The following is a 12,884-nucleotide window of genomic DNA, read 5'->3' on the forward strand; positions in this document are numbered from 1 at the left end:
GATAGATAGAGGGATAGATAGAGGGATATATAGAGGGATGGAGAGAGGGATAGATAGAGGGATGGAGAGAGGGATGGATAGATGGATAGATAGAGGGATGGAGAGAGGGATAGATAGAGGGATGGAGATAGGGATGGAGAGAGGGATAGATAGAGGGATGGGGAGAGGGATAGATAGAGGGATGGATAGAGGGATAGATAGAGGGATGGAGAGAGGGATAGATAGAGGGATGGCGAGAGGGATGGAGAGGGATAGATCGAGGGATAGATAGAGGGAGAGAGAGGGATAGAGAGAGGGATGGAGAGAGGGATAGATAGAGGGATGGAGCGAGGGATGGAGAGAGGGATAGATAGAGGGATAGATAGAGGGATGGAGAGAGGGAGAGAGAGGGAGAGACAGGGATGGAGAGAGGGATAGAGGGATGGAGAGAGGGATAGATAGAGGGAGAGAGAGGGATGGAGAGGGATAGAGAGAGGGATAGATAGAGGGATGGAGCGAGGGATGGAGAGAGGGATAGATAGAGGGATAGATAGAGGGATGGAGAGAGGGAGAGAGAGGGATGGAGAGAGGGAGAGAGAGGGAGAGACAGGGATGGAGAGAGGGAGAGAGAGGGATGGAGAGAGGGATAGATAGAGGGATGGAGAGAGGGATAGATAGAGGGATGGAGCGAGGGATGGAGAGAGGGATAGATAGAGGGATGGAGAGAGGGAGAGAGAGGGATGGAGAGAGGGAGAGAGAGGGAGAGACAGGGATGGAGAGAGGGAGAGAGAGGGATGGAGAGAGGGATAGATAGAGGGATGGAGAGAGGGATAGATAGAGGGATGGAGAGACAGTAAGGTACAAGTGGAATAAGATTACAGTGAAATAATAATTTTGATGTAAAAAAAAAACGTTTAAAAAGACTGACAAACTCCTTCAAAATATTTTCTGATAAAAATAACAATGACAAGTATTTCATAATATTGTTGACTGGTATTCCTTCGATATTGTTGTGGACATGATATAATATTGAATTGTCAATTAGGGCCGGGATGCAATCCGATCCCGCTTTGTCTGTAATGCATGTTTTAAAGGCAATGTACCCACGTTCATGGCCACTAAATCCACGGTAAACACTGTATCTGTCGGCTCAATCAGGGGTTACCTTTAAATGGGTATCTGTCGGCTCAATCAGGAGTTACCTTTAAATGGGTCTCTGTCGGCTCAATCAGGAGTTACCTTTAAATGGGTCTCTGTCGGCTCAATCAGGAGTTACCTTTAAATGGGTCTCTGTCGGCTCAATCAGGAGTTACCTTTAAATGGGTCTCTGTCGGCTCAATCAGGAGTTACCTTTAAATGGGTCTCTGTCGGCTCAATCAGGAGTTACCTTTAAATGGGTCTCTGTCGGCTCAATCAGGAGTTACCTTTAAATGGGTCTCTGTCGGCTCAATCAGGAGTTACCTTTAAATGGGTATCTGTCGGCTCAATCAGGAGTTACCTTTAAATGGGTATCTGTCGGCTCAATCAGGAGTTACCTTTAAATGGGTATCTGTCGGCTCAATCAGGAGTTACCTTTAAATGGTGCATTGTAGATATTGAATCCCAGTCTAAGACTGTACTGACATGTACAGTAGATAATGAATCCCAGTCTAAGACTGTACTGACATGTACAGTAGATATTGAATCCCAGTCTAAGACTGTACTGACATGTACAGTAGATACTGAATCCCAGTCTAAGACTGTACTGACATGTACAGTAGATATTGAATCCCAGTCTAAGACTGTACTGACATGTACAGTAGATACTGAATCCCAGTCTAAGACTGTACTGACATGTACAGTAGATATTGAATCCCAGTCTAAGACTGTACTGACATGTACAGTAGATATTGAATCCCAGTCTAAGACTGTACTGACATGTACAGTAGATACTGAATCCCAGTCTAAGACTGTACTGACATGTACAGTAGATATAGATATTGAATCCCAGTCTAAGACTGTACTAACATGTACAGTAGATATTGAATCTCCCATTGACATCACATCCATATGACTTCTATCACGATCACGAAGTATAGTATAGCATGGATATCACATCACAATCTGTTGGGTATGACACCCCTCTCTAAGGAGTTTATTTAAAGGAGTCTGGATTAAGTCTGGCTCGGTCACATGATTGGGGTGAATGTGTCTGGTCACATGATGGTGGTGGATGTCTGGTCACATGGTTGGGGTTGATGTGTTTGGCTTGGTCACATGATGGTGGTGGATGTGTCTGGCTTCGTCACATGATGGTGGTTGATGTGTCTGTGGTGCTGGAGGACTAGTTAAAGGCTTCAGTGGTCCAAGATGCGAAGGTTGCCCGACACAATCTTGTTCTCCAGTATCGTTCCAGCCGGGATGTCGATACGATCTCCGTGATTGGCTATGATGATGACCGTTCCCTACAGGGAGGAGAGGAGGGGCGTAAAGGGGTTAAAAAGGCAGGTTCAGGTTCAGTTTATTTGCTTTTTAATTAAAAAAAACAACTTTATTTTAGATTTTCAGATATAGCAACAAAAACAGTACAACCCCTCATTCTCCCTCCCTCCCTCCCTCCCTCCCACCACCCCTCCCCACCCTCCCTCCCCTCCCTTCACCCACCCCTCCCCCTAGTACTGTAAATAGAGAGATAGTACTGTACTGTAGTCTGTACTGTAGTCTCTAGTACTGTAAATAGAGAGATAGTACTGTACTGTAGTCTCTAGTACTGTAAATAGAGAGATAGTACTGTAGTCTGTACTGTAGTCTCTAGTACTGTAAATAGAGAGATAGTACTGTAGTCTGTACTGTAGTCTCTAGTACTGTAAATAGAGAGATAGTACTGTACTGTAGTTTGTACTGTAGTCTCTAGTACTGTAAATAGAGAGATAGTACTGTACTGTAGTCTGTACTGTAGTCTCTAGTACTGTAAATAGAGATAGTACTGTAGTCTGTACTGTAGTCTCTAGTACTGTAAATAGAGAGATAGTACTGTACTGTAGTCTCTAGTACTGTAAATAGAGAGATAGTACTGTACTGTAGTCTGTACTGTAGTCTCTAGTACTGTAAATAGAGAGATAGTACTGTACTGTAGTCTCTAGTACTGTAAATAGAGAGATAGTACTGTACTGTAGTCTGTACTGTAGTCTCTAGTACTGTAAATAGAGAGATAGTACTGTAGTCTGTACTGTAGTCTCTAGTACTGTAAATAGAGAGATAGTACTGTAGTCTGTACTGTAGTCTCTAGTACTGTAAATAGAGAGATAGTACTGTACTGTAGTCTGTACTGTAGTCTCTAGTACTGTAAATAGAGAGATAGTACTGTACTGTAGTCTGTACTGTAGTCTCTAGTACTGTAAATAGAGATAGTACTGTAGTCTGTACTGTAGTCTCTAGTACTGTAAATAGAGAGATAGTACTGTACTGTAGTCTCTAGTACTGTAAATAGAGAGATTGTACTGTAGTCTGTACTGTAGTCTCTAGTACTGTAAATAGAGAGATCGTACTGTAGTCTGTACTGTAGTCTCTAGTACTGTAAATAGAGAGATAGTACTGTACTGTAGTCTGTACTGTAGTCTCTAGTACTGTAAATAGAGAGATAGTACTGTACTGTAGTCTGTACTGTAGTCTCTAGTACTGTAAATAGAGAGATAGTACTGTACTGTAGTCTGTACTGTAGTCTCTAGTACTGTAAATAGAGAGATAGTACTGTACTGTAGTCTCTAGTACTGTAAATAGAGAGATAGTACTGTACTGTAGTCTGTACTGTAGTCTCTAGTACTGTAAATAGAGAGATAGTACTGTAGTCTGTACTGTAGTCTCTAGTACTGTAAATAGAGAGATAGTACTGTACTGTAGTCTGTACTGTAGTCTCTAGTACTGTAAATAGATATTCCCAGTTAACCTGGTCGAAAGCCTTCTCAGCATCAAGAGAGCTGACGACCTCTGGCTGTAGAGTTGAGTGGGCAGAATAGAGAACATTACATAGCCGGTTCATACTACAGAAAGACAGTCCACCTGAGATAAATCCGGTTTGGTCAGAGTTAATTATATTAGGCATCACTGTCTCTGAACGGCGCGAGACGACCTTAGTGAGAATGTTATAATCGCAGCACAAAAGGCTTACAGGGCGGTATGAGCCACAGTCAGGGGGATTCTTGTCTTTTTTAGTTTCTGACTAGAAAGGATTTCAATGTACATTGAGCTGAGGATAGGGGATAATTTAGAGGAGAAGGCTTTATAAAATTCAACAGGGAAGCCATCAGGCCCAGGGGCTTTACCACTCTGCATGGACTGAATTGCCAGAGTAGCTTCATCATCACTTACTGAGGCATCCATGTTGGTTTGTTCATCTGAATTGAGACAGGGGATGTCCAGATTGTCTAGAAATGCAGGCACACGAGATGTGTCAGGAAGAGCAGAATTGCTTAAATTGATTGTTGATTTCTTTGGGATTGGTGGAAGTTAGATCAGCTGTTAACACAGATATCAGGTATGGTGCTGCTAGCAGCGGATTGTCGAACCTGGTGAGATAACAACTTGCTTTCTCTCTGTGTTCAGAGAATCTTTACCTCGACTTAAACAGAAGCTGCTCCGTTTGTTTGGTGGAAAGATTGTCAAATTCTGATTGGTGTAGCAGTCTCTCTTTTGTAGAGTTCAGGAATCGGAGACGAGGCATATCTGTTGTCCACATCTAGAATGAGTTGTTATAGCGTCGCTAAGCGTTTGCTGTTCGTTGTCATATGCTGTGTATGAAATAATGTAGCCCCTTAGATAAGGTTTTAACATCTCACACACAGTAGAATGAGACATGTCAGGGGTGACGTTGATCTGGAAAAAGACATCAATGTGAGTTTATATGTATTTTTTAACTACAGGATAGTAGTAGTGGGTCAAGTCGTCACATGAGTTGTGACACAGTACTGTCCGGAAAGTGGATATCTAGCTGGACAGGTCTATGGTCTGAGATAGGATAGGTCTATGGTCTGAGATAGGACAGGTCTACGGTCTGAGATAGGACAGGTCTATGGTCTGAGATAGGACAGGTCTATGGTCTGAGATAGGACAGGTCTACGGTCTGAGATAGGACAGGTCTATGGTCTGAGATAGGACAGGTCTACGGTCTGAGATAGGACAGGTCTATGGTCTGAGATAGGACAGGTCTATGGTCTGAGATAGGACAGGTCTATGGTCTGAGATAGGACAGGTCTATGGTCTGAAATAGGACAGGTCTATGGTTTGAGATAGGACAGGTCTATGGTCTGAGATAGGACAGGTCTATGGTCTGAGATAGGACAGGTCTATAGTCTCAGATAGGACAGGTCTATGGTCTGAGATAGGACAGGTCTATGGTCTGAGATAGGACAGGTCTATGGTCTGAGATAGGACAGGTCTATAGTCTCAGATAGGACAGGTCTATGGTCTGAGATAGGACAGGTCTATGGTCTGAGATAGGACAGGTCTATGGTCTGAGATAGGACAGGTCTATGGTCTGAGATAGGACAGGTCTATGGTCTGAGATAGGACAGGTCTGTGGTCTGAGATAGGACAGGTCTATGGTCTGAGACAAGGATGTTGTGATATTGGCTATTAGTTACAAAAGGAAGAATTCTATTGTCCAGAAGGAAAAAGTCAATCCTACAGTATGAGCGGTAGACTGGAGGAAACAAGTCAATCCTACAGTATGAGCGGTGAACTGGAGGAAACAAGTCAATCCTAGAGTTTGAGCGGTAGACTGGAGGAAACAAGTCAATCCTACAGTATGAGCGGTGAACTGGAGGAAACAAGTCAATCCTACAGTATGAGCGGTGAACTGGAGGAAACAAGTCAATCCTACAGTATGAGCGGTGGACTGGAGGAAACAAGTCAATCCTAGAGTTTGAGCGGTGGACTGGAGGAAACAAGTCAATCCTACAGTATGAGCGGTGAACTGGAGGAAACAAGTCAATCCTACAGTATGAGCGGTGAACTGGAGGAAACAAGTCAATCCTAGAGTTTGAGCGGTGGACTGGAGGAAACAAGTCAATCCTACAGTCTATTTAGTGTATGTAAACTTCTGACCCACTGGAATTGTGATACAGTGATTTATAAGTTAAATAATCTGTCTGTAAACAATTGTTGGATAAATGACTTGTGTCATGCACAAAGTAGAGGTCCTAACCGACTTGCCAAAACTATAGTTTGTTAACAAGACATTTGTGGAGTGGTTGAAAAACAAGTTTTAATGACTCCAACCTAAGTGTATGTAAACTTCCAACTTCAACTGTATCATTGTTATTGTAAAGTTCCTTCATTCCATCTGGGCCCATCACAGATGTGTCTCTGAGATAATAGAGGACTAAGAATCTCCCTGACCATGTGACCTAGCCAGAAAAACCTCAGGGGCCTGTGAACTCACCTTGAGAGAAACTTGTTTTCCAAACGTGACGTCACCGGACACAGTCAGGTGATCCAGCTCCAGCATATCAGGGATGCTCTCGAACCGCGTCTGGTATTCCTGGACCTTAGCACAGACAGACAGACAGACGGGTATGTCATGCTGAGTTTAGAGCAGTAACACATACTTTGAGGAGAGGGAGGGAAAGAGAGAGCTCTATCTTGGTATGTTTATTCCCACTGGATGACCTACAGTGCCTTGCGAAAGTATTCAGCCCCCTTGAACTTTGCGACCTTTTGCCACATTTCAGGCTTCAAACATAAAGATATAAAACTGTATTTTTTTGTGAAGAATCAACAACAAGTGGGACACAATCATGAAGTGGAACAACATTTATTGGATATTTGAAACTTTTTTAACAAATCAAAAACTGAAAAATTGGGCGTGCAAAATTATTCAAATGTACTGTGAATAAAGGTCAGCGTGCCCCATTCAAATGTACTGTGACTAAAGGTCAGCATGCCCCATTCAAATGTACTGTGAATAAAGGTCAGCGTGCCCCATTCAAATGTACTGTGACTAAAGGTCAGCATGCCCCATTCAAATGTACTGTGAATAAAGGTCAGCATGCCCCATTCAAATGTACTGTGAATAAAGGTCAGCATGCCCCATTCAAATGTACTGTGACTAAAGGTCAGCATGCCCCATTCAAATGTACTGTGAATAAAGGTCAGCATGCCCCATTCAAATGTAGTGTGAATAAAGGTCAGCATGCCCCATTCAAATGTACTGTGACTAAAGGTCAGCATGCCCCATTCAAATGTACTGTGAATAAAGGTCAGCATGCCCCATTCAAATGTACTGTGACTAAAGGTCAGCATGCCCCATTCAAATGTACTGTGAATAAAGGTCAGCATGCCCCATTCAAATGTACTGTGACTAAAGGTCAGCATGCCCCATTCAAATGTACTGTGAATAAAGGTCAGCATGCCCCATTCAAATGTACTGTGACTAAAGGTCAGCATGCCCCATTCAAATGTACTGTGAATAAAGGTCAGCATGCCCCATTCTAATGTACTGTGACTAAAGGTCAGCATGCCCCATTCAAATGTACTATGAATAAAGGTCAGCATGCCCCATTCAAATGTACTGTGAATAAAGGTCATCATGCCCCATTCAAATGTAGTGTGAATAAAGGTCAGCATGCCCCATTCAAATGTACTGTGAATAAAGGTCATCATGCTCCATTCAAATGTAGTGTGACTAAAGGTCACCATGCCCCATTCAAATGTACTGTGAATAAAGGTCACCATGCCCCATTCAAATGTAGTGTGAATAAAGGTCAGCATGCCCCATTCAAATGTACTGTGACTAAAGGTCAGCATGCCCCATTCAAATGTAGTGTGACTAAAGGTCAGCATGCCCCATTCAAATGTACTGTGAATAAAGGTCATCATGCTCCATTCCAATGTAGTGTGACTAAAGGTCACCATGCCCCATTCAAATGTAGTGTGACTAAAGGTCAGCATGTAGAGGATGTATCTGAACCACCAAACACCAAGAGTAGGTGTTTCATCTGGACAGGCTTTTCAACTATGGTCCTTACAAAACATTTGTTTTTCCTTCTCTCCTAATCAGGGACTGATTCAGACCGCACACACGTTGAGTGAACTATTTCACCAATCAGAGACATTCATAAAACAATTAAAAGGGAAGTCCAGGATTTTACAACTTGATGTATGATGGTTCCTCACCCTGAAAGTAGTCTATGGGCCAGGAGAAACTGTAATCCATGCTTCAGTTTTCTTTAAACATCTACCACAAACTTCAGCAACATTACATTTTTTAAAATGTAACTTTTATTTAACTAGGCAAGTCCGTTAAGAACAAATTCTTATTTACAATGACCGGGGAACAGTGGGTCAACTGCCTTGTTCAGAGGGAGATTTTTACCATGTCAGCTCGGGGATTCGATGCAGTAACCTTTCGGTTACTGGCCCCCTTTAACCACTAGGCTACCTGCCGCCGCTAACATTAGCCACCGCTAGCAAACAATCAAAGGGAGTGATGAAGGCAACCCACATTTTTTTGTTATGGCCAAATCAACTCAAATAACTAAATATTTGGTTTGGCATTAAAGGCCCAGAGCAGGCAAAATTCATATTTTTCTCTGTTTTGTAAAACATTTTTCATTTTTATTTAACCTTTATTTAACCAGGCAAGTCAGTTAATTAAGAACAAATTATTATTTACAATGACAGCCTACCAAAAGGCAAAAGAACTCCTGCGGGGACGGGGGATCAATTTAGAAAATATATATAAATAAATAACTTAGAAATATAATAATACATTTGAAATATAGGACAAAACACACATCACGACAAGAGAGACAACACAACACTACATAAAGAGAGACCTAAAGACAACAACATAGCAAGGCAGCAACACACGACAATACAGCATGGTAGCAACACAACATGACAACAACATGGTAGCAAAACAACGTGGTAGCTTACATTGTACAACAGCTGTAGAAACAAACACTGTAAAAGTGTGAACAATTTATGAGTATTATTTCCTGATAGTTGCTGGTAGAGAATAATCTACGCAGGCCCTTCTAATCAGCAGGTCTTGCATGGGTGGAGTTTTGGCTTGCCTGGTGACATCACCAGTCTGTATTTTAGTTAAATAGACCAATGAGAAAAACAGTTCCAAACCTCTCTGCCAATAACAGCTAGTTTTCCGTTTTCAGAGATCACTCCCAGACAGTCCAAGCAAAATTCTTACAGTAAATAGAGACAAATATATTTAAAAGTTACCTTGTCCAAGAGAAGGTCATCAAAACGTCATTCCAGGGTAAGCTGTTTCTAAAATCCCCTATGGGAAAACTGTATGGTGGAAAAACGACTAGAACCATTTCCCTGTTTGACTGCTAGGTTTTATGGGTATTATGACACCTCCACCGTGGGGCTCTATTTAAGATTAAAACCAATATTTATTGGTTGCTCAAATGCAATGCGCTTGTCAACAAAGCACCTTTGATTAAATCTTGCCCTCAGCAGTGGAAATCCAGCCTTACCTTAGTAAAGGAGCTGCCCAGCTTGACGTGGGGCGTGGTTAAGGTTAGTTAGTAGTTATAGTAGTAGTAGTAGTAAGGTTAGGGTTACGTTAGTTACCTTAGTAAAGGAGCTGCCCAGCTTGATGTGGGGCGTGGTTAAGGTTAGTTAGTAGTTATAGTAATAGTAAGGTTAGGGTTACGTTAGTTATCTTAGTAAAGGAGCTGCCCGGCTTGACGTGGGGCGTGGTTAAGGTTAGTTAGTAGTTATAGTAAGGTTAGGGTTACGTTAGTTACCTTAGTAAAGGAGCTGCCCAGCTTGACGTGGGGCGTGGTTAAGGTTAGGTAGTAGTTATAGTAGTAGTAGTAAGGTTAGGATTACGTTAGTTACCTTAGTAAAGGAGCTGCCTAGCTTGACGTGGGGCGTGGTTAAGGTTAGTTAGTAGTTATAGTAAGGTTAGGGTTACGTTAGTTACCTTAGTAAAGGAGCTGCCCAGCTTGACGTGGGGCATGGTTAAGGTTAGTTAGTAGTTATAGTAAGGTTAGGGTTACGTTAGTTACCTTAGTAAAGGAGCTGCCCAGCTTGACGTGGGGCATGGTTAAGGTTAGTTAGAAGTTATAGTAAGGTTAGGGTTACGTTAGTTACCTTAGTAAAGGAGCTGCCCAGCTTGACGTGGGGCATGGTTAAGGTTAGTTAGTAGTTATAGTAAGGTTAGGGTTACGTTAGTTACCTTAGTAAAGGAGCTGCCCAGCTTGACGTGGGGCGTGGTTAAGGTTAGTTAGTAGTTATAGTAAGGTTAGGGTTACGTTAGTTACCTTAGTAAAGGAGCTGCCCAGCTTGACGTGGGGAGTGGTTAAGGTTAGTTAGTAGTTATAGTAAGGTTAGGGTTACGTTAGTTACCTTAGTAAAGGAGCTGCCCAGCTTGACGTGGGGTGTGGTTAAGGTTAGTTAGTAGTTACAGTAAGGTTAGGGTTACGTTAGTTACCTTAGTAAAGGAGCTGCCCAGCTTGACGTGGGGTGTGGTTAAGGTTAGTTAGTAGTTATAGTAAGGTTAGGGTTACGTTAGTTACCTTAGTAAAGGAGATACCCAGCTTGACGTGGGGCGTGGTTAAGGTTAATTAGTAGTTATAGTAAGGTTAGGGTTACGTTAGTTACCTTAGTAAAGGAGCTACCCAGCCTGATGTGGGGCGTGGTTAAGGTTAATTAGTAGTTATAGTAAGGTTAGGGTTACGTTAGTTACCTTAGTAAAGGAGCTACCCAGCCTGACGTGGGGCGTGGTTAAGGTTAATTAGTAGTTATAGTAAGGTTAGGGTTACGTTAGTTACCTTAGTAAAGGAGCTGCCCAGCTTGACGTGGGGCATGGTTAAGGTTAGTTAGTAGTTATAGTAAGGTTAGGGTTACGTTAGTTACCTTAGTAAAGGAGCTGCCCAGCTTGACGTGGGGCATGGTTAAGGTTAGTTAGTAGTTATAGTAAGGTTAGGGTTACGTTAGTTACCTTAGTAAAGGAGCTGCCCAGCTTGACGTGGGGCATGGTTAAGGTTAGTTAGTAGTTATAGTAAGGTTAGGGTTACGTTAGTTACCTTAGTAAAGGAGCTGCCCAGCTTGACGTGGGGCGTGGTTAAGGTTAGTTAGTAGTTATAGTAAGGTTAGGGTTACGTTAGTTACCTTAGTAAAGGAGCTGCCCAGCTTGACGTGGGGAGTGGTTAAGGTTAGTTAGTAGTTATAGTAAGGTTAGGGTTACGTTAGTTACCTTAGTAAAGGAGCTGCCCAGCTTGACGTGGGGTGTGGTTAAGGTTAGTTAGTAGTTACAGTAAGGTTAGGGTTACGTTAGTTACCTTAGTAAAGGAGCTGCCCAGCTTGACGTGGGGTGTGGTTAAGGTTAGTTAGTAGTTATAGTAAGGTTAGGGTTACGTTAGTTACCTTAGTAAAGGAGATACCCAGCTTGACGTGGGGCGTGGTTAAGGTTAATTAGTAGTTATAGTAAGGTTAGGGTTACGTTAGTTACCTTAGTAAAGGAGCTACCCAGCCTGATGTGGGGCGTGGTTAAGGTTAATTAGTAGTTATAGTAAGGTTAGGGTTACGTTAGTTACCTTAGTAAAGGAGCTACCCAGCCTGACGTGGGGCGTGGTTAAGGTTAATTAGTAGTTATAGTAAGGTTAGGGTTACGTTAGTTACCTTAGTAAAGGAGATACCCAGCTTGACGTGGGGCGTGGTTAAGGTTAATTAGTAGTTATAGTAAGGTTAGGGTTACGTTAGTTACCTTAGTAAAGGAGCTACCCAGCCTGATGTGGGGCGTGGTTAAGGTTAATTAGTAGTTATAGTAAGGTTAGGGTTACGTTAGTTACCTTAGTAAAGGAGCTACCCAGCCTGACGTGGGGCGTGGTTAAGGTTAATTAGTAGTTATAGTAAGGTTAGGGTTACGTTAGTTACCTTAGTAAAGGAGCTGCCCAGCTTGACGTGGGGCATGGTTAAGGTTAGTTAGTAGTTATAGTAAGGTTAGGGTTACGTTAGTTACCTTAGTAAAGGAGCTGCCCAGCTTGACGTGGGGCATGGTTAAGGTTAGTTAGTAGTTATAGTAAGGTTAGGGTTACGTTAGTTACCTTAGTAAAGGAGCTGCCCAGCTTGACGTGGGGCATGGTTAAGGTTAGTTAGTAGTTATAGTAAGGTTAGGGTTACGTTAGTTACCTTAGTAAAGGAGCTGCCCAGCTTGACGTGGGGAGTGGTTAAGGTTAGTTAGTAGTTATAGTAAGGTTAGGGTTACGTTAGTTACCTTAGTAAAGGAGCTGCCCAGCTTGACGTGGGGTGTGGTTAAGGTTAGTTAGTAGTTACAGTAAGGTTAGGGTTACGTTAGTTACCTTAGTAAAGGAGCTGCCCAGCTTGACGTGGGGTGTGGTTAAGGTTAGTTAGTAGTTATAGTAAGGTTAGGGTTACGTTAGTTACCTTAGTAAAGGAGATACCCAGCTTGACGTGGGGCGTGGTTAAGGTTAATTAGTAGTTATAGTAAGGTTAGGGTTACGTTAGTTACCTTAGTAAAGGAGCTACCCAGCCTGATGTGGGGCGTGGTTAAGGTTAATTAGTAGTTATAGTAAGGTTAGGGTTACGTTAGTTACCTTAGTAAAGGAGCTACCCAGCCTGACGTGGGGCGTGGTTAAGGTTAATTAGTAGTTATAGTAAGGTTAGGGTTACGTTAGTTACCTTAGTAAAAGAGCTGCCCAGCTTGACGTGGGGTGTGGTTAAGTTTAGTTAGTAGTTACAGTAAGGTTCGGGTTACGTTAGTTACCTTAGTAAAGGAGCTGCCCAGCTTGACGTGGGGAGTGGTTAAGGTTAGTTAGTAGTTATAGTAAGGTTAGGGTTACGTTAGTTACCTTAGTAAAGGAGCTGCCCAGCTTGACGTGGGGCGTGGTTAAGGTTAGTTAGTAGTTATAGTAAGGTTAGGGTTACGTTAGTTACCT

The 12,884-nt window shown here is 42.5% G+C and overlaps 1 protein-coding gene across 3 annotated transcripts in view; it reads right to left on the minus strand.

The window, feature by feature from the left end:
* Positions 1–328: 328 nt before the first annotated feature.
* The window catches only part of LOC139413433 (UDP-glucose pyrophosphorylase 2b), a 66,776-nt gene continuing 54,220 nt past the window's right edge, over positions 329–12,884 (minus strand). For 2 of the 3 annotated variants that reach the window (XM_071160829.1, XM_071160816.1), the window contains exons 10-11: positions 6,398–6,502; positions 329–2,423 (exon numbers count right to left, since the gene is read on the minus strand). In XM_071160829.1, coding sequence (XP_071016930.1) covers positions 2,316–2,423; positions 6,398–6,502 — 213 coding nt within the window. In that variant the 3' untranslated portion in view covers positions 329–2,315. The remainder of the gene's footprint in view (positions 2,424–6,397; positions 6,503–12,884) is intronic. The other variant, XR_011634797.1, reaches the window with a different exon arrangement.

This window comes from Oncorhynchus clarkii, chromosome 1 (assembly GCF_045791955.1).
Source record: "Oncorhynchus clarkii lewisi isolate Uvic-CL-2024 chromosome 1, UVic_Ocla_1.0, whole genome shotgun sequence".
NCBI lineage: Eukaryota > Metazoa > Chordata > Actinopteri > Salmoniformes > Salmonidae > Oncorhynchus > Oncorhynchus clarkii.